The 23100-nt window shown below is 40.2% G+C and overlaps 1 protein-coding gene across 4 annotated transcripts in view; it reads right to left on the bottom strand.

The window, feature by feature from the left end:
- Positions 1-23100, bottom strand: part of cfap74 (cilia and flagella associated protein 74) — a 69554-nt gene that overhangs the window by 22227 nt on the left and 24227 nt on the right. For all 4 annotated transcript variants that reach the window (XM_051949340.1, XM_051949341.1, XM_022213993.2 and 1 more), the window contains exons 15-22: positions 21446-21535; positions 20901-21086; positions 20458-20566; positions 16983-17098; positions 14406-14528; positions 14133-14254; positions 7744-7872; positions 1000-1087 (exon numbers count right to left, since the gene is read on the bottom strand). In XM_051949340.1, the coding sequence (XP_051805300.1) occupies positions 1000-1087; positions 7744-7872; positions 14133-14254; positions 14406-14528; positions 16983-17098; positions 20458-20566; positions 20901-21086; positions 21446-21535 (963 nt within the window). The remainder of the gene's footprint in view (positions 1-999; positions 1088-7743; positions 7873-14132; positions 14255-14405; positions 14529-16982; positions 17099-20457; positions 20567-20900; positions 21087-21445; positions 21536-23100) is intronic.

Here is a 23100-nt window from a genome sequence, read left to right as displayed (position 1 = left end):
ATCTAGTATCTGTACATAACGTACACATGCATAACACACGCCTGTGCTCAGCGCAAAGTCATTTTGTTTGAGGGTACATCCATATTAAAGGACCACATTCTATGTTGCTGTGATTTCTGATCATCAATGACTAATAAAAAAATGCTGCATTTCTACAAAAATATGCTGCATTTCTGACAATGCCAAATGGGGGAATGAACAGCCTCGGCGAAGTACTATGCTCTCTGAGTGCTTTTGTTGTGAATGCAATGTTAAGTTCACTGAAGCCAGATAATGAAAAGATATCATGGGTATGTTGAAAAATGCTTTGTAGCACAGGCTGCTGGATGAGTCTTTATCCTTTTTTTTTTTTTTTTAGAAACTTCAATATACCAACTATACAAAAGAAACAAGGATACATGTGATCCAGGTTTCTGAACCTGTGCAGGTGCAGCTTGTGCAGGTGCAGCTAAACTGCAGAAACAAAACCCTCTCACTTTCTGTGCAGTGAGGGAACACTGTACGGTACTGTACTATACTGTATGTACTGTTTGTTAAACTGTATGAGAAGGTACTATGAAACTGCTTTCTGTTTTCAGTATGAGATTGTATAGCATGAAATGCAATGCAAAAATAATTACATCAGCAAATCAATCACTTAATTAATACATTTGCTAAATTTAACACACAAGAAGTTCTCCATGGTAACACAAAAGAATAGATACATTTGTTTCCTGGTTTGTCGGTTTGCGCTACAGGAGACATTTTGAGTAAAACAGTATGGAATAACCTTTATGCTTGGCTTATTAGCTAACTGGGCCTTGGGGGTGGGAGATAATTTTAGCTTGTTACCAGCAAAATAGGTTACAACCTTCAGTGGCTCTGCTTCTGTTTAGGACAAAGTAGGACACAAGCACTGCACTGCACAATAAGTATACTGCTTTTAGGATCATAGAGATGCTTACTGTAAATAATGCATGTGGCATATGGATGTACACAGCATTATAATATAATACAAACCTGGTCTGCCACTTGCACTGTCATTGGAACCTCCAGAACTCCCGTATCACTATCAAAAAATTTCTTGGCATCTGTGGATAGGGAACGTCTGTGAGAGGGCAAAAAGAGAGTAGTGTGAAAAACACACACTTCGATGCACCCTTTAATTAAAACAGGTTAATTTTCATGTACAGGAGCAGAACAGAGCAAAGACACCAGCTAAGGGTTTCAAACAAACATGCAGCTGCAACAATGATTTTAACAAACATTCTTTTCAGATACATGACTGTTAAAAGCCACAAGTCACTGTCGAGCTTTTCAAAGAAAGATAAATTCAGACGGTGAAGAAACCCTTACTGTACTTTAACCCACGACTGTAGGATTGGCTCGCCAGGGAAAGCAGGAGAGAGATGTAGAGCGCGCCTCCACACTACTGTAGGTTGTAGCCATGGTGATGGGAGACGTAAGTATGATTCAAAGAGGACCAATAGTCATGCACAGGCTTATGTAAAACTCCAGTCCCTCAATAGCCCCGATGTCAAGAGCTGCTCTTGTGAAAACATACATAAGCAGTGCATATATGTACGTATGTCTAATTCATGACAGTGGTCAAATGTCAAATACAGTTTGTGCCTTCTATCCACCCACCAACTCTCACTTTCTCTTTTCCCCTCCCAACATTCTCATTACTTCCCTGCAATTCCTTTCTTCTGTTTCTCTCCTATCAGCTGTCTTCTCTGTCTTTCCCTCTTTACTCTTTTAATGCCTGTTGAAGGCTGGAGAGCTAATGCTGTAAATGTCAGTGGTTTTAAGGCTCTCCAGATGCCAGTGTGTTTTTTTTCAGTGTGCTAAAACCAAGTCGTGCCTTAGACAAATTTGTCAGCTTCAGATTTGAGGACAAGTTAGTGTTTTGTACTTTTAAGACCTCCTAGCTGCATGCCACTGCTGTAAACATGTTGTTTTACAGCAGCACCTTTCATGACTCAAAGCCAGAAAGGTCATTTCCTCAGCTGTCAAAATTAAATCTCTGCATTTACAAAGTAATTTTTTTCCCCTCCAGAGCTTGACCAATGAGCACAGAGGGTGTATTTAAGGAAGCACTCTTGTTCTGCCTGCTAATAGAATCGCTGCTGGAGAGTCACTCTTGAAATAGCTTGGCAGGGCAAAGTGGAAAAGCCTGGTGGGGCGTCGCCAGGCCCATATGCTCGGGAGAATTTTGTGGATGGATGGTGTTTCAGATTTGTCAGTGTCCTGCACAGATTTACTTGTGTACTTTTCCTCTCTGTAGCCAGATTATCCACAGTCCAAAAGTAATTCTCCTCCACAGTCTTTAATGGTACTTCTGAGATCAGTTGAGGACACAGTAGATAGTTGTTTTAACTTTGGAGCTGCAATCCATATGTATTTCACAAAAGAAATAAGTGAGCAGAACAGAATCCACTTTATTCTTTTGACTCATATGCATATACCTTCCTGAAAAAAACAGCACAATCCAAGAAGTGGTAATCGTGATGACCATCTATAATCCATGATGCAAAGCTGAATAAACTTAAGAGATGGATTTATGGACTTTAAGAGCTTAGGATTTCAGGATCGCGCTCCCTTTTACCTGATGGGAGCAAAAACAATATATTTATAACATATACATTGCTTTCCAGTGTGGACTCCGGCTTGGATTTTATTTCACCATTAAAAAAAGTGATTATGAAAAGGATTACAAAACGGATTAAGAGGCTTAAGGATTTTTCAATATGGGAAAATGGATGGGCAGAAATTACAGAAAATAACCATGAAGGAAATCTTAAAAGTCATGTTAATCAAACAGGTTATTTTGTTTGTTTTGTTTACTTGTAGCCTATTGCATCATTAAAGCTTCTGACACTGGCGTGAGTGGTGTACAAGCAGTAAAAGTACTGGTAGAGCTGTTCAGTGTAATCTGTCGTTAATCATTCTTGTAATCTCCCTTTTATCAGCTGGAACTGTCATGGGAGAACCCATTCCAGGCTTTTCAGAGATTACACCTAAAACCACTCATTCAAGCTATCCTGTTTTAATGATCCTGTTGTCAGGCTGACACAGAAAAAAATAAGGACGGAAAATTTCTTACAGTCTTTTTGATTGAAATTCTCTACATGCAGAATTGACCGTGACGCACGACTTATGATTTTCCAAACTATGTGTATTCCTGTTGTTTGGAAAGTGTTGAAGCCAGAATTCCATGACTGAGGGAGGCAGGTCACATTGCTTGGTAATACAGCTCACACCAAACACATAAATATGGCAGTTTGAAAGGTCTCTAGTTTCTTCATCTGGGTTAACTGTTTCACCAATTTGGAGAAACAACTGATAATTAATTAAAATCCCTCTCTAATCATCGACTAAGCCCCTAAACACTCAGTGTATCAAAGATGCATATGTACAAGAAAATAATCCATTCCTGCCTTAAAATGGCTTAGATGTATTTTTACACCATTGCCTTCTTTAGAAGATACAGATCTATTAAACCTTCACCTGTTTCTGCACCTATCCCTTGACCACTCGTTGCAACTCAAGCACACCAGCTCACCTATGACTTTGCTCAAACCCTGTAAAAACTGATCTGCGCTACAAAATGTCAAGTCCTAATACTGGAGTAATTCAGGTAACCAGAAACTGATTCTGAAGAAGAATGATGATACACAGAATGCCTCATCCAGCAAGCTGACAGGATTGATTTGCTCCTTGTTACCCAGGAAGTCTGGATCTGTGTTTTTCAGACGGTCATCAGTACACTGCAGTTTCGAGAAAAATTGAAAATGCTGCCAAGGTGTTGACTGCTTTTTACAGTTATTATGTGTCTTCCAGCATATATAAAACACCATATGGACATGTTCATGACCTAACAGAGACCTTCATCTAAGGGGATCTTTAAGATTAAAGGGGAACTTTGATTTTTTTCAACCTGGGGTCTCTTTCCATATGCCATTTCATACATGTGAGTGGTGGAGAAATGAATTTTTCGACATAGCTCCAGTAGTTAGCCAGGCAGGCAGCTTAGCAGCTCAGCTAGCAGCTCGGCTAGCGAAAAGTATGGGGCAGCTGGCCCCCCCGCGTCAAAGTCCGCCCTAACGTGATTTTTGCCCCACACTGACCGGCTCAGATAGTCTCAATGAGTGTCCCACAACATACTAGAGATGAGAAGTGAACGAAAACTAGCTCGCGCCAAAACACCGGTTTCAGAACGAGATTTGCTTTCTAGCGTCCTGAGATTTGGATACAGACCACAACAAAGAGCAATCGCCAGGTAATGTGGATCGCCAGGAATAATCACCTGCCATTGCCAAAACAAACAACAACAACAACAACATGGACTAGCAACAAGACTAGCGAGCTGCACAGACTCCTGCTAGCCACAGAGTCGCAAGTCACAGAAATAACAATACTTAAATTAGCAAATTTCTTCAATCACTGTGAAAAACTTTTCCAAGAAACTGCTATGACAACTTCTGCAAAACAATGCTAAAATGAAATAAGAAAATCCTTCTCTGCCAATCATAAATTGGTTAACAATAATGTAATTGAAAACAATGTCATACAGAATGAATGACATGACACACAATGGCATTTTAGTATCTCCTGCTGCTGTCCATCTGATTTCAAATGAGCAGCAATCCTCTTAGCCGAACAGGATCACAAACATGTGAACCAGTGGCCTTGGTATTGTACAGACAGGATTATGCAGTGTACCGAACAAAGCTGTGGATATCTTGAGGGAAGAGTGTGGGCTGCATGGTGACAAATGAAGGTGGAGGAAGACGAGCAGAGAGGGATGAGGCAAGGGAAATGATGTAGGCAGGTTGAGCGCAATCCTTTAGAGCAAGAAGCAAGAATGTGTTCACCCTCTCCCGAAAGCCTGTGGAGGGAAGGCAAGAAGCAAACACCTGTGCAAAGAATGAAAGCTATGAGTCACAGCAGAATCCAGATTTAACAGTACATGAGTGTGTGCGTGGATGAGACAGTGAGCGAAAGCAGTGCTGCTAATGAGGATTTGGAAATTCAATCACAGGCTCCGGCTGCAAGAATTGGCAGTGCCATTTTAAATGACACACTGCCACTGCATAAAACAATAACAAACCTACCAAAAATCAACAGATTGGAAGGCAAGATCCAACCATGACAGAGATGACACATACAGGGACACAGCTTGCTGATGAGCTGGAAACATAATTATTTTCCATTGCCAGGCTGAATTGTGTGAATTTCCGTTGTGGGTGGTGGACACTCTTTCGTACCTTAGGGCATCTTAAGTAATGTTGGTTGTGCTTTTTATAGGTTTAGGTATCATTTCAGTGTGTACTCACACTCATGTTGCCCCAGTTTGTGCGTTTTTGTCAAAATTATCAGTATGTTTAAATCAAAGAGCAAAGCCTTCATTTCTGTCAAAGATAAATGCAACCAACTACCTAAAAACCCCGAAGGTTGTTTAACAAGACTTAGAGACTCCTTAAAAAAAATTTGCAGACTCTCAAATGATAAAAAATAGACTAATGAAAGGGAGAAAGAGCCGCAATTCAGGTCATCAGTATACTGATAGACTTATGTTTTAGTCATGTCACTATGTCCCCATATCTTAGCATTCAACTTGGTGAGTTCAGTGTCATCATAATTGACAGAACTAGAACAAATTGTTCAAACCTACAAATATAATCCAAATTCTAATAAACTTTGTTATCATCTAAGAACATCATTGATGCCAGTGAGGTCACAGGGAACTGGGTCTGATGTCCTAGGTTATGTAAGCAAAGCCAGGGCCGGCATATAAGCAGTGGTGGATGGATAGAGCAATGAGAATGGTTTGATAATAACAGAGAAAGGCAGAATGGATGTTGAGTTAGAGGGGAAGTGAAGGAGCACAGAGACAGAGGACTGCAAAGAGAGAGAAACCCAAAGAGAAAGAAGTATAGTTAAACACAGAGGTGAGAGGCCAAGAAAAAGAGAAGTATGTGTGAGAGAGTGGGAGAAAACAGCACAGAAGCGAAAGAGAGATCCAGAGAGAAAAAGTGTGATACAGAGGGAGTAGGGAGGGGGTGGAAGCTGTTAGTGCTTGTGTACGATGCACCATCTCAGCAGCAGCACAAGTAAAGCTGTACTCTAATCCTCACATTAAAACCTCTGCTGATTCACTAAGGCAGATTAGTGACATTTTCCCACTTTCCTCTCTTGTCCCCCTACTGTACGATGACCAGCCATGTCCTTAACCTTTGTCATGGGCCAAGAAAAAATACCCACCTGTTATTTTTTTTCACTATCATTAAGCAATGCTGCTGAACTGTGAAGGGAAAAAAAGAGGGTGGGCAGAAGAATTCTAGTGCCCACGCTGAGTTTTTACATTCTGCACGCCTCTCACATTTGCCCTGGGGTTCCCCTGTCCGCTCTCCTGGCATTCACACTGCAGTTCAACTCCTGCCTCTCCATCTAAATATAGAGTCTGTATTGTTGTTGAAAGAATTACCATGCCCTTCAAAGTCATTAGAAACCATTATCAGAAGCCTTCATGGCTTTGCGCTCACAGTACGGGTGTGTGGAAGCAACTCTTTTATACCCACTGTCTATAGATTTTCTCCACAGCGCACTGTCACCAAAAACTGAAGTTAACACATAAGCACTGATGTAAACTAGTCACTGATTTCACAACAGACGTATGCAGTTGCTACTACATACATGGACTAATACTCCCACATTTCTGAATACCTCTATAGTCAGCTAGCCTTTTGCTAGTCTCCCAAACCCAGATCCTCCTGTATCTCATCATCATTCATTATAATGGAAAAAAACACACTGTGGCTTGTTAGTATTAAAAACTTATCACAGCAGTAGAGCTAAGCAAAGGATGCAACAACATGCTCCCTCAAAGCAGTGATGAGTGGAGTTGTTTGGGCAGAACATTTGCAAGCCAGAAGGTAAGCAATGACATTAAAATGTCTAATTTACATAGTAGTAGTAGTAGTAGTAGTAATAATAATAATAATAATAATAGTAGCAAAACTTAATATTTTTAGTGTGGTAGGTTGCATCTCAGAGGTTGTTGTTTCCATAGTGAAGAGGATTTTGATTGAGGTAACACTTAGATAGCAGAAGGAAAGGAGAAAGCAGTGGTAAATACGCAGCCAATGACAGCCTTATATCATGATCTAAACTCAGTGAATCTGATTGAACTACCCTTTTGTCAATGTAAAGACTGCTACTGTTAGCTCCAAAAAAGCTGTGTTTATATGGGCCTTGTGGTTGAATCTTAGGCGACTGTTTTTATTGACTATGACAGCACTGCATTCATCAAAAGAACTGCTGAGACCTGGGAGCACATTGAGCAAGTCCAAAAGGACACAAAACGCAAGTTGTTGAATGAAAGCTACATTATCCAAGAACTTTATTAAAGGTAAACACTTTCTGGGGTTACAACTATTCCTTAAAATTGACCCTGGTGTAATAGTGGGTTGGTTTACTGCTCACTACTACCACCTATATCTGTTTCAGCGAACCCAGAATACTTTGAGTGCAGTGTGGACAACTTTCAGGAAAGCTGTAGGTCTCTGCTTTGTTGAAGAAGCAGACGCTGGTCACAAAACTGTCAGCCATCCTCAGTACGTACAACGAATCTCCTCTGGAGTGAAACAGTTTGCACTTTGATAGAAGGCTGATAGAATCTTAACAAGCTTAGTCTAAAATAAGATTATCACTGCTCCAGTGATTCCATTATCATTGCATGCACTGTGTGTCCTTCCTTACCTCGGCATGAACTTCAGCTGGGCATTAAAGCTTGATTGAGCCTGGATGAAGCCAGTCTTTGGTAGGATCTCCATGTGTTTCCTCATTTCTGGGCATACTTCAAAGGTCAGTTTCATAGCTGTGCTGGCTCTGTTATGTCAGGGACATAATTTCATTAGTTCAATGCCAACACACCAAGTGCATTCATGAAATAATGGGGTCATTCCATGCAATCTCTACAGTTATAAATAGTGCACAGGTGATAAGACGGGCCAAAATGCATGGGAAAAATGGAACCTGCCGAATAGGGTGCAGGGTCTGCTCCCCTAATTCAAGATGCTTACTTTCCTAACACTTACTTTCCAACATGAAGGGGACACTGCTTGCTGTACTGCATGGTGTCTGATGTAAGTCTCACCCCAACCAGTAGACAGCCACCCAACCTGAGTTGGGCTCTGTTGAAGGCTTCTTTCTGATAAAAGGGAAATTTTCTTCCACAGTTTCATCAAGTGCTTGTTCAAGGTCGATTTGTTTGGTTTCTCTCCATAATACTCGGCCTTGATGTTGGTATTTTCAAGTGCCTTAAGATGGCTTATGTTATGATTTGGCACTATACAAACAAACTGTAATTGAATAGAAATCCTCTGTTGCAGATTCATTGAGTGGCCGAGTCTAATGAGGTACCTGTATGGTTAATTTCATAGCCTGTGGGTTTAGGTGTCTCAGGCTCCTCCTACACTAAATTCCATTCCTTTATAGCTCAGTCGGGTCGAAAAAACAGAAGTAACCACAAAAATGATCTATTCCAACAGGACAAACCTACTATCCCTCAACAACTCTGCAAGGACAGATAAAAGACTTTTTTTTTAGTGACACCAACAGAAATTGCCTTGTATGGAGTAATGTATCCCAAGATCCAATCATTTAAGTGACCCATTTTCTAGGAGCTCCAACAGATGGTCGTGCCTGTGGCTACAAGCTTCAGTTATAGCTGAGACATGTGATATAAATGACTCTTCACCTTGGGAATTCTCCAACAAATCCAACCACAGCCCACACCTTCAAAAAATGATGACAGTACAAACATGTAGGGGAAAAAAATTTGCTGGGGGTGATACGTATATACAGTGATAGCATTTTGTAGTGTCTACTTTCATCTTCAAAGCTACAAAGGTGATCCATGAGTGGGCTATGGTCAAATAGACTGAGGGACACTCCATTTTTCGATTCTCCTCTCAAATGAAATGACCCACTTTGAACAGTGAGGTCAACCAGATGGTTGTTTCCCCGAGGCAAGGACTCAGAGGGACACTGAATGGATATTAAGTTGCTGTCTTTTTCCAGCTAAATGATAACCTTTAAATCACTCTCGGAGGAATATTCATGGATACATAATCATTTAGTGCAATTAGGCATTCACATTAACAAGGGCATTTAGCTGATCCTGTCTCTTTTTGCAGGTGAACTGTGACCAGTTTATTTCTGAAGCAGTGTTTAATGATTTAAAGGTGAATTTACAGTAATTCACAATGCTTCCTTCCTATCGATAATATGTATGCTTTATTGGTAGTAAAGTTACATACGAAACTAAATGCTGATTCCTGTAATTTAGCAAAACAATTCTATAAAGACATAGATGAGAGATTACATATAGATATACACTCACTGGTCACTTTTTTAGATGCACCTTGCTAGTAAAACATTGGACTCCCTTTTGCCTTCAGATCTTCCTAAATTCTTGGTGTCATACTTTCAACCAGGTATTGGTAACATTCCTCAGAGATTTTTGGTCCGTATTGACATGATAACATCATGCAGTTGCTGCAGATTTGTCGGCTGTACATCCACGATGTGAATCTCTTGTTCCACCACATCCCAAAAGTGCTCTATTGGACTGTGATCTGGTGACTGTGGAGGCCATTGGAGTGCAGTGAACTCATTGTCATGTTCAAGTAGCCAGTTTGAGATGATTTGAGCTTTGTGACATGGTGAATTATTCTGCTGAAAGTAGCCATCAGAAGATGGGTACACTGTGCTCATAAAAGGATGGACATGGTCAACAACAATGCTCATGTAGGTTGTGGCATTTAAACGATGCTCAGTTGGTACTAAAGGGCCCAAAGTGTGCCAAGAAATTATCCCCCCTACAATTAAATCACCACCAGCAGCCTGAACTGTTGATACAATGCAGGATGGATCCATGCTTTCATGTTGTTTACGCCAAATTCTGACCATCTGAATGTAGCACATGAAATCAAGACTCATCAGACCAGCCAATGTTTTTCCAGTCTTCTATTGTCCAATTTTGGTGAGTCAGTGTGAATTGTAGCCTTAGTTTCCTGGAGTGCTACCCGGTGTGATCTTCTGCTGCCATAACCCATCTTCTTCAAGGTTCGACATATTGTGTGTCCAGAGATGGTATTCTGCGTTCTTTGGTTGTAACGAGTGATTACTCTATTTAAGTTACTGTTGCCTTTTTATCATCGCCAACCAGTCTGCCCATTCTCCTCTGACCTTTCACATCAAAAAGACATCTTCATTTTTGTGGGCCATTCTCTGTAGACCCTGGAGATGGTTGTGTGTGCAAATCCCAGAAGATCAGCAGTTATCTGAAATACTCAGACCAGCCCATCTGGCACCAACAGCCATGCCACGTTCAAAGTCATTTAAACCCCTTTTCTTCCCCATTCTGATGCTCGGTTTGAACTTCAGCAAGTTCTCTTGACCACATCTACATGCCTAAATGCATTGAGTTGAAGCCATGTAATTGGCTGATTATCTATTAATCTTACCAAGCAATTGAACAGGTGTACCTAATAAAGTGGAGGGTGGGTGTATATAGATATAACCAAGAAAAAAAATGCCATATGAACACTAGAGTCTCGACTATAGGCCAAAATTATGTAAACATCCTGCCTACATACATTCCGGCTGGGGCTTTTTAATTTTTTTAAAAAATGGTTTAAACCCTGGCCAGCTAATTTCAATTTAGGGGAATTTTAGTGCTACAGAATACAATGATATTGTACACAATGCTGTTTTCAAATTTGTGTTTGAATTTAAGTTTGAAGAGTCTTTAATGTTTCAACATGAAAATGGGTGTGGGAACAAATCAAAGTTCTGACTGAAATTGTTTTCTGAAGTTGATGTGAAAGGTCCTCACCGACCAGTACAGAGTCCTGATTACCATCTCATTAAATAGTGCAAAGTGTGAGCCAGGTCTTATTGCCCAGTAGCAGTCATTACTGGACAGCAACTGGTGGTAGTTGGCAGTCACACTAATGTTATTAAGGCTGAATGTCAGTGAACACCCGCATTGAGGTTACAAAATCTTATAGAAAACCCTCCCATAAGAATGGAGACTGTTGCAGCAACAGATCAATACTTATGATTTTGAAACAGGTGTAATCTTTGGGTGTCTGTATTATTTTGATGATGCAGTCTGGCGCCTAAAATTGTAGCAAAACCGTGGGTATTTCTTTTAATGTGTTAGAAGAACAAATGCAGCAAATAGCTTCTTCTGAAGTTAGGAAATGGTCCAATGAGCTCACGTCTCTATCAAGAATAATGTAATAAAGAGAGACAGAACAACAACCCAGCCTTTCACTGCTTTTGTAACACACAGAAACCTCAATGGGCTCTGTAAGGTAAAACAGTATCGTGGAGGACTTCAAAATTAGTGAAGATAAATCTCTCACTGTGGCCCTTTGGAGATGACATAGTCATATTCCCATTTACTTTATTTATTCATTTATTTGATCAGGGACCATGGAATTATCATAGAACACATCTGATATATTACATATAGAGTGTAGCATTAAGCTAATTTTCAACTCCCATCCCTAGTTGGGGTTTTCAGTAAAAGTAGTCAGAGGACCAACAACGGCAATAAAAACAGCACAGACAACATTATAAACCTATAACACTCATCCACCCACACACACACACAAACACACACAATGACACAATCCACAGTCAGTCGGACCTTATAGATGTCATAGGTGTGTACATTCTTGTTTTTAAAATGTAAAAAAATTTATATTTCACAGTGACACTACCAGCGGTGCTCATAACAAACACAGCAATCATGTCACTGTTTTTTGTGATCTCTGTCGAATGAGCAGAACAGAGTTCATAAGAACTTACAGTAAGTATTTACTTATAAATCAATACACAACATGGCAGAATGTGACAATATAGAGATGCTAATATACAATATAGAGATCTTCTTTTTTTTTTTACAATAGCTATGTTGCAAAGAAGTTGCTCATGCAAGGTCTACAAACAGCTGAATATGTGAGTGCCTGGACTTCTAGAGCTCACGGCTACGGCAGTGCCTGTGCCCTTTCTTAAAAGGGCCAGGTGGCTGTGCTTGTGCACTTCACATGTATTCCAAAGCCCCATGGGATACCAAGCCATCATGGCAAACGCTCTCGGCAACTGTCCCCATAATGCAGCACTGTCTGCTTACAGCACTAAAGTATATTTTTTTAAAAACAACTGAAAGAGCAGATTTTTCATAACATCCACGTTTCTATTTTCCCCCAAAGAAAAACTCAGCTCTAATATCAACAACACACATTCCTCAGATCAAATAAAACAGGATTCATGGTTGCACTGAGATGAGGTACAGTAATCACAGAAATACAGTAAACAGAGAAAGAGGTTGGTTGTGTTTTCGTGACCTGGGTTTGGGCAGGAGTGCTCAACTCCCCAGCTGGAGCCAGTGGAGGAGGGTTTGAAAGTCCAGACTCAATGTTTGAAATGTAGAAAAAGAAAACTCTGCCAACTGTGTTCAGAATATTTCGATCATTGGCTCATAAGCCAAAGTCAAACACTACATTTTAAAGCCTCTTAAAAATTCTTTCAATTAGTAGGAGTGAAATTCAAATCACTGGCTCACAGACAAGATGGACATATTCAATTATTCTTTGTGCTTTTCTCTCAAAAAATCGGTCACACACTAAGGAGGACTTGTGGGATATCTACAATCTTCTCAAAGGGAAAGCTGACAAATTGTATGATGAAAGCAGCAGCTCTCGCATTGTTTTCCTCAAAAGCCTGCCAAGCTATTTTGTGTTCAAATTATTGTCTTGGAAGCAGAGTGACACATTGCATGGTTTGCTGGTGCAAGCATTAGCATTTTTTTTTTTACTTTAAAAGCCGCAGTTCACACTGACGCTGTCATCGTCATATTGTCACATGTGCTTGTATGCCAGCACACCAGATGGCAGTTGTCACAAATCTCCCCCGCCCCCACACATACACTCCCTCCCCCACATGATGTGAAACAATGACTGGCTAGGTGATGGACCACACTCCTGCAAATGTCACTGCCCCTGGTGTGTTCTTAACCTTGGGTGTGCATCATAATATATCACATCCATAATCAAAAAGGATTTACTCTAGTTCTGTATGACTGTATAGATGAAAGAGAATCATCAGGATGTGCTGCTTGGTCCCTTACATCATCCATTGTGTAGTAACATTTATCAGCGAATACATCTATATTTTACTATATCCGCACATTGGTTGAATATCTCAATACGCTGTTTGGCGCTGAGCATAGTTGGGGGGGGGAGTTTTATATTGGGCTGAAAAGTAAGCAGGCGCTGTCAATTTTAAGGGATTTCCATGAGCCGTTTTTCTGTGAAAATGCCTGTTTTGGCAGAGACTGAGAGTGTGAGGGAGTTTTAGTATTGCATTCAGCAGATAAGCCAGCATGCTACATCAGCAGTCCATGCCACTTTCCAAACTCTATTTCAAGGATATTTCTTAGCATGACAACAAATAAAATGGAAATATGACATGCACCACTCAATTCAGTGGTCATCTCATTGAGCCAAGGGTTTATGCAAACTCCTATAATTCCTACAGTTTCATATAATTCTGCAACAATATATCAGATACAATGAATTGGGAATATACTATTTATGTTTTTGAGATTTAAGGTTTTCTAAAAACCTGGGAATGCCTCGCTTGTCTCATTTGTGCATGTATTTCCACTCTCATAGTTTTGTTTTACAGTGACTTTTATCTTGTAGTCTTGTAGGTCAGCATGACTCAGTTTTGAAAATGGGCTAATGAGGTATTAAGTAAATTATTTGTAGGGCTTTTTTGGCCTTCTAACTTACTTCAGGGTAAATAATTCTTATTCTTATCTTATGTTGTTTATGTGTGGGGATTTTTTTTTTTTTTTTACCTGATGAGACAAACAGAAGTAGTACATCAGCAACAGTGTAATACTGTATTTTAATGTGATACAGCAGTTAAACCAGGATTTACCTTAGACCCTCTTGCATAATCAGTTGATCAGAACTTATTAGTATAATTATACACACTAAACTCACTCAGCACTCAGCACTCAGAGAAGTGACAAAGTTATTACCTCCTCAGGCTTTGGGACCCACCTGCTTTGGACCACAATAGTGTCTTGAAAAAGACGATCAAATGTGCAGATCTTCAGGTCAATATTGGGCTCAACTACCCACACAGGGATGCTGACTGCCACACCCCTCACCTGGATGGATATCTGTTTGAACCAGATCTCAGTCACACATAGTAAACATACAATTTTATTCATGATGTGAGTAGAACTATGTGTGTTATCTATGGCTTTTTAAATCTGTATCCCATCTTCTACCTGTGACGTATGACAAGATTATCAACGTGTTGTGTCTTACTGGTGTGGTGGTTATGTCAGAGAATTTGATGTGAAAATCCAGTTTGTTGTCTCCTGGGACGGTTGGCGTGAATACAATCTCCAGTTTGATGCTTTCAAATGGTCTGACCTCTCCCTCTCTCACCTAAACAAACACATGTCCAACAGGTTAAAGTGTGATTTTTAAGTCAGCCTTACAAATGTAACATAGGCTTTCAATAGTACTGCAAACATAATTTTACTGGGCTGAAGTGTGGCACACACAGAACACAGCGTAGTTTTACCATGTTTTTCGAGAGACACAACCATTTTTATGCAGTTGTGCAACTTTAAATGAAATGCTACTAAATGTCTACAAAGCATCAAGGTGGTGAGAGCAAATAAAAAAACAAACTAAAGAGAGGAGTGAGCCATTGAAGCAGCATGCGACTCCACATTATGGAAACATGATGGTTTGATAGATAATCTGCCATTTAAGACACCAGCCTTCAACCATGCAATGTGAAAGTATCAGTCAAAATGACAATGATCGAGCCCAGGGCATGCAGGCAGGATGCAACACGCACAGTCACAATAAGCGCAGAGGGAGAGGTGATGCACCATTAGCCCCCCACCAGAGAGACATAATGAACCCTAAAAAACTCTGGAACTTCTCATGGGCCACAAGGCACACACAGCATCATTACTAAAAACAAAACAGAGAGGCAGAGGGTTCCACAGACAGATGATAGTCATAAAATGTCTCACAATGTTTCATAATTTGATAGGAAGATTACTTTTGATAAAAGCACACTAGAAATACACCCCTCTCCTGCCCCTCTCTAAAATTAGATATAAGAGTCAAAATTTCAACTTTACGGGACCAATCAGCATTATTACTCTACAAGGTGATCAATCTTCTTGGGTGAAATAGCCCCATAGCATTTCGATGTCTTAGAACACCCTCAAGACAAACATAATTAGTCTTGCTAAGAAGAGTCAATTGTATGCTTTTAGTCCGTTCTATATAACATGCTTTATACAATGAAACCTCTGGGAAGCCCAAAACAGTTAGACAAAACTGTCCAGTTGTAGTGTCATTTAGCCAGCCAATTCTGTAGTACATAGCACATAATGGGCTGAATGTGTCACACTATGATTCTGCTATAGAAGATAAACCCTCAGGCTCCAGCTTCGGTGTTCCCTTGAAACAGTGACGGGTGGAATTCTCGTTGTGGCGAGGGAGAAAAGAGTACTGTGAATAAAATGGAAAATTCACTGAATTTTTTTCACAAACTAGCAGAGCTGCCTGATTGCACAATCCAAATCCTCAGCAAAACTTTCTCAGTCTAGTAGGTAGCTGCTCGTACACTGTTGAGGGGCCAAGAAAATAGTGGAGAATGGAGGGAATGCCTACTTAAATGACCAGCAAATGGCAGGCTTTTACGTGCAACCTCTCAAAAACTAAGTTATTTCTGCATTGACGAGGAGAGTATTTAGTCTTAAAAACACTAAAATACTTTGTAAGGACTACATTGAAAATACGGGTCACTAAACAACAAAAGTATTTACACCTGTGATCTGTGACACACAAGTTAGAAAACCTGTGATCACTGAAACAAAACTGAGGGCGGCTGTGATTTCCAAAGAGCCTAACTGCATGAACATGATTATACACTGAACTGTAAAGACCAGAACTTTCTCAGTTTTGAGCATGTGGGCTGTGTCTACCTGCATGTCTGCATCGTTGCTGGAAAAGAATTGCCAAATTCTGGTGGTACTCAGGAGGTATAGAACCAGCCATAGTTCCACTAATCAGAGCTGCAGTGGTGGTGCTCTTAAAATGATGCCATGGACAGAGTGCTATTGGCAAAATCAACCTCAGGAAAAACAGATGGGTAAGTCCTTCAGAATTGGCACGGGAGTTATCAAAAGAAAGTTTCTATGACAGTTCAGAGAGTGTGACAGACAATTCACAATGTGAACCTCTATGGACAGCATCCCAGAAATAAAAACATTTGCTTGCTCTTCGGCAAAAAAATGCAAGACGAAACTTTGCAAAAGAACATAGGAACCTGATAAATACTGGGGGCATTTTCTTCAGTTAGATGACACCAAGATAAATCTAAATTTGGCACAAGTATTTTAGTGTATTGATCCACAGTACACTGCCAGAAACAGACAAGTGTTTTTAATGCAAAAAAGATGAAAACTCATTTTTCATGTGACATACTTGTCCAGATCATATCTTGAGAAGTATGCCCCTGACTTGAATCCAATAGAACATCTTAGGTGTCCTAATGTGAGAGGAAGAGCAACTCAACCACGGAAAGAAAGAGTCTCACGGGAATGGCAGGACTTCTGTCTAGAAATCTGGTATCCTCCATGCCAAAGAGAACTGAATCTGTTATCAAAAATAAAAGTGAATTTATGTAGTACTAAAATAATAAAATATGGAAACTAAAATGTTAATTTCTAAATTTGCACAAGAACAAATACCCTGCTGTTAAAATGAAATATAATATGAATAATGCAATTCTGAATCATCAAATGATATCAAACAGGCATGTACTTATTTCTACTGTATACTGTAAGTGTTTAAGTAGTGCCCAATACTTACATTTCCTAGTCTTATGTCACTGGAGTCTGAGGGGCTCTGGTCTGTCTGGATGTTGACATGTGAGGGCAGGTAAGCCTCTGGAACTGCTTCCGGGCACGTCACTGAAGCCTCTGATGCTGCCACATACAGATATAGAGACTCTCACGGTGCAAAACCTGATCATAAGTCTTTTCAAGTGTTGAGTGGTTAGATGGTCAACATGGCAGCTTTTCAAACAAAACTAAATGAAAACATAATAAACCTGGGTGGGTAAATGAAAGAAAAGTACAGAACAACCAAGATTCGGTCTTACGATGGATGGCACTAAGGTAAATCTCCGAAGGATGATAACGGTGAACTTGTTGAGAATATTGAGTACAATCAGTAAGACATGAGCAGATAGACCATTAAAATTCCATCAGTTAGGCCACTAAAAATTAAGCACCACTTCTTTCTCCTGCGAGCATAAATGGCAAATTGTAAGCCAATATACAATCTGACTATAACTTAAAAAAACATTTGTCTCATTAAAAATGGCAGAAATTTCTGAATCCTGCCAGCTTCAGTTCAAAAAGCAACTTCAACATCCTTAAAATCTGTGAACTATCAGAGGACCTTTCACGACAATAATCAATTAAATTAAGAAAGCAAAAGAAACAGTCAAGTCAAAGCAAAATTTCCACAGCCAGCAAAGGAGAGACTCAGTACTGTGACGCTTATCAAATCATCAGCAGTGGAAAGTGCTGAGTGCAGCGATGAAGACTTCCCATCAGAACATTGAAGAGAAGATGCTTCCCTGTCGTCAGCTCTGAGAGCAAGGTGAACCCTCGGCTTTCTGTGTGTGTTCTTTCATTTTTGTTCTTACAAGGACCAAATGTCCTAACAGGAACAGAAAGTAGAGGAGAATCATCCCCAGTGAGGAGATTTTGTCAGTCATCATTTCCTGTATTTCAGACAGTTGTAGGGAACACTGTTTCCTTAATGTTCTGTTCAAACACAACTGTGCTGCACTGTGATGCTGTATTTAGGCACAGCAGTGCTTTGAGCTACATGCTCTTGTCAAAATGCTGCTATACTCTTGATGTTTAGCAGGTATATATATTTTTTTACTGTGTTCACAATGTCATCAGTAGTGTCGATATATAGTCATAAACTATATACCATACCATACCATACCATACCATACCATACCATACCATACCATACCATACCATACCATACCATACCATACCATACCATACCTATATTGGAGGAAATATAGGCTTCATATTAAATATTTTTTTGATAGTTAATGAATGTCTCACATGTTCCCAAAACACATATTTCAAGTTTCTGCTCAAAGTACTCCACAGAACACCATGCCTATAATACATCTGATTGTAGCGCTGTTCTAGAAAGTTTTTTTTAGTGTGTGTAGCTTTATATTCAACCGAGCCACCTCTGCCCACACCCCTTCCAGGGATATTTCTACATCTCTGTACATACCACCAACATGTAGCATAACAACAGGCTGCAAACCTGAACGGCTCATTCAAAGACACATTTTCTAATCCATACACAAGGGAGAGAAATGAGGGTTTGATCTTTTCTCATATTTTGTGAGGCTCAAGACATACTGGGAACATGTAATTATGTTCAAAAATGGAATTTTACATAATATGGCCACTTTAAGATTTTGACCTGATAATGACACCACACAAATTTAAACAATAAAGTTAATAAACAAACTTCCTGTATTTTCCACAAATACACACGTGGACAAAATTGTTGGTACCCCTCAGTTAAAGAAGGAAAAACCCACAATTCTCACTGAAATCACTTGAAACTCACAAAAGTAACAATAAATAAAAATTTATTGAAAATTAAATAATCAAAAACAGCCATTACTTTTGAATTGTTGATTAACATAATTATTTTAAAAAACAAACTAATGAAACAGGCCTGGACAAAAATGATGGTACCTCTATAAAAGATTGAAAACTATTTGACCAGAGTGACATGATTAACTCAGGTGTGTCATTTAATTGACATCACAGGTGTTTCCAAACTCATAATCAGTCAGTCTGCCTATTTAAAGGGAGACAAGTAGTCACCCTGCTGTTTGGTGAAAAGGTGTGTACCACACTGAACATGGACAACAGAAAGCGAAGGAGAGAATTGTCCCAGGACATCCGAAAAAAATTATAGACAAACATCTTAAAGGTAAAGGCTATAAGACCATCTCTAAACAGCTTGAAGTTCCTGTGACAACAGTGGCTCATATTATTCAGAAGTTCAAGACCCACGGGACAGTAGCCAACCTCCCTGGACGTGGCCGCAAGAGGAAAATTGATGACAAATTGAAGAGACGGATCGTTCGAATTGTATCCAAAGAGCCCAGAGCAACCTCCAAAGAAATTAAAGGTGAACTCCAAGGCCAAGGTACATCAGTGTCAGATCGCACCATTCGTCGTTGTTTGAGCCAAAGTGGACTTCATGGGAGACGACCAAGGAGGACACCACTGCTGAAAAAAACTCATAAAAAAGCCAGACTGGAATTTGCAAAAATGCATGTTGACAAGCCACAAAGCTTCTGGGAGAATGTCCTTTGGACAGATGAGACCAAACTGGAGCTTTTTGGTAAGGCACATCAACTCTATGTTCATAGACTCAAAAACCAAGCATACGAAGAAAAGAACACTGTCCCTACGGTGAAACATGGAGGAGGCTCAGTAATGTTTTGGGGCTGCTTTGCTGCATCTGGCACAGGGTGTCTTGAAAGTGTGCAAGGTACGATGAAATCTGAAGACTATCAAGGCATTCTGGAGAGAAATGTGCTGCCTCGTGTCAGAAAGCTTGGTCTCAGTCGCAGGTCATGGGTCTTCCAACAGGACAACGATCCAAAACACACAGCCAAAAACACCCAAGAATGGCTGAGAGAAAAGCGTTGGACTGTTCTAAAGTGGCCTTCGATGAGCCCAGATCTGAATCCCATTGAACATATGTGGAAGGAGCTGAAGCATGCCATTTGGAGAAGACACCCATCAAACCTGAGACAACTGGAGCTGTTTGCTCATGAGGAGTGGGCCAAAATACCTGTTGACAGCTGCAGAACGCTCATTGACAAATACAGAAATCGTTTAATTGCAGTGATTGCCTCAAAAGGTTGTGCAACAAAATATTAAGTTATGGGTACCATCATTTTTGTCCAGCCCTATTTCATTAGTTTGTTTTTTTTAATAATTATGTTAATCAACAATTCAAAAGTGATGGCTGATTTTGATTATTTAATTTTCAATAAATTTTTATTTATTGTTACTTTTGTGAGTTTCAAGTGATTTCAGTGAGAATTGTGGGTTTTTCCTTCTTTAACTGAGGGGTACCAACAATTTTGTCCACGTGTGTACTGCCAGTATCCATGTATTTCAGTTTGAGGTCCTTACAGAACTCTAGATGAGGGCAAAAACTGTTTTATTGAATTATACTGTGCATGTGCTCATATGTACAATAGTTTTACCTGTTTGCTCCTCCTGTACTGTCTCAGAGAGCTCCTCACTCTGTTGCTTTGGTTGGATTTCTGCAGCGTCCTTGTAGTTATTAGATGCCGTGCTCTGACTGCATGTCACCTATCAGTGAACAACACAATCCTAAATTGGATTTTACATGTAATTGTTCATATGCACATTGTCAGACCTGGATTTCTAACTATCAAAATTCAGAAGTGTTAGAATCCTCTTATACATATGTATTCCTTCAATATTTTTACCAGTTGTATCAGTTTTGCCTGTCAGTCTTAGCACCAGTTCCAGCACTACAGCACACGGTTGGGCAGAAAAACGGCAATAAAACATATAATGTAAAAGAAAGAGTAAATTGAGCCATTTATGATAGCTGGAATAAAATGTCTCCATCGGGGTAATTGAGGCACAGAAACTCTTGAGGTCCACATTGATGTCTGACCTGGCAGGTTTTGGCTGAGACCTGGGATGGCATCTGGACATCTCGAGTTTCTGGACTGAGACACGGGGACGTGTCCAGGCTGAAGAGGGTGGCCAGTGCACCCTTGTTGGTCAAGGTGATAGTCCGTGAAACAGTCTGGCCCACGACGTGCGACCCAAAGTCAATGAACTGGCTGTCAACCTTCAGCTAGAAAAAGGATATATTCACATGCTGTAATTAGCATGAGCAAGTGAAAAGCTGCCAGTTTGAGTACATACTTTTACATACATTAATACATACATAAATTGATTAGATAGTCCACTGAGCATATGAAGACTGTTATATAGAGATAGATAGACAGTGTTGTTTCTATGTGGTGTCAGGGTTCAGTGTGATACACTGAATTATTCCTTTTTTCCACATAATAATTATCATTGCCACATTATTAGGTCTAAAGAATGCAAAAACAAAAAAAACACAAGACAGAACTGTATGAGTTAATCACAAGCAAAATTCCAATGAACAATATGTCTAATTGTTTTCTGTAGGTTAACTAAACTACTCACGTTACATTTCTTTATAGTGCATCTGATGGGCACAGAGAAGGGACCAACTGCTGATGCAAACTGGATCTCTCCTTCTAAGTCCTTGTTGATCTGCAGGGATCAGATAATGGCACAATGTGTTGCTGTGACTCCAAATAAACTGTTGATAAAACTACCGATATTTGATTTTGCCCTATTTACCCCCATAAATGATGTGCAATCAAATCTTAAACTAGAAACGCACTTAGAGAGTGCAGATCTCTGCCAAGGATAGAGAGGAAAACAGGAAACCCATGCAGTAAAGGATCATGAGCTGGAATTGAACCTGCGTGTCTGACACAGTTCTGTTTACGAATCATCTTCTTAACCAGTTGAGCTATCTGGACACCTTGCTCCAATTTGTTGGATGACATACTAACCTATGACGTTTTTGTCCTATTCTGGACCACATACTAAAACATACTAAAAAATTCAAAGTGATCCAGATTCCAGGATCCTTTCCAAATTGCCACCAATTAAATTAGCTCTTCCTCTTACCATAGTCTACATCTCCTCAAAATTTCATGTGAATCTGCCCAGGCGTTTTTGAGTTATCTTGCTAACAGACAGACAGACAGACGGACACACAAACGCCGGGTGTCACATAACCTCCTTGTCGGAGGTAATAACATGACTTCCTTTGACATAAAAACTCTACATTTTAGGAAATGCACTTATCCATCCATCCATTCTCTATACACCGCTTTATCCTCATTAGGGTTGCGGGGGGAGCTGGAGTCTATCCCAGCTGACTCGGCGAAGGCAGGGGACACCCTGGACAGGTCGCCAGTCTGTCGCAGGGCTACATATACTGACAAACAATCACACCTACGGGCAATTTAGAGTAATCAATTAACCTCAGCATATTTTTGGACTGTGGGAGGAAGTCGGAGTACCCGGAGAAAACCCATGCATGCACAGGAAGAACATGCAAACTCCATGCAGAAAGATCCCAGGCTCAGGCCGGGATTTGAACCAGGGATCATCTTGCTGCAAGGCAAAAGTGCTAACCACTATTTCACTGGAAATGCACTTATATTAATCTTAAATATAAGAATACAGCTAGCTTGATCTGACCAAAGGTAATAAAACCAGCCTACAGTCCCTCCAAAGCTCATTATTTAACATATTGTGATTTGCTGAAACCCTGTGAAAAACGAGGGATTTCAGGAAGGGACTACTGAGAGCCAAGAAACAGTCTCACAGTGAACTGTCATCTTTACACGTAGAATTGCGCAGATTAAGCAAGAAAAAAAAAATCTGACATGCAGTAAATGGTGAGCAGCTTAAGACAAGTCAACTTGACCAACAGTGGCTTGGTGGTTCGCATTTTTGCCTTGCAGCCAGAAGATTCAAGGTTTGCGTCCTGGCTTTCCCAGAATCTTTCTGCATGGAGTTTGCATGTTCTCCCTTTGCATACTTGGGTTTTCTCCGGGTACTCCAGCTTCCTTCCACAGTCCGAAACATGCTGAGGTTAACTGATGATTCTAATTTCCATAGGTGTGAATGTGAGTGTGACTGTTTGTCTCTCTGTGTAGCCCTGTGATAGACTGGTGACCTGTCCAAGTTGTCTCCTGCCTTCAACCTAAGTCAGCTGGAATAGACTCCAGTCCCCCACGACCCTAATGAGGATTGAG

Source organism: Acanthochromis polyacanthus, chromosome 6 (genome assembly GCF_021347895.1).
Source record: "Acanthochromis polyacanthus isolate Apoly-LR-REF ecotype Palm Island chromosome 6, KAUST_Apoly_ChrSc, whole genome shotgun sequence".
In the NCBI taxonomy this organism is placed as follows: Eukaryota; Metazoa; Chordata; class Actinopteri; family Pomacentridae; genus Acanthochromis; species Acanthochromis polyacanthus.
This window is presented reverse-complemented; position numbering and strand designations above follow the sequence as displayed.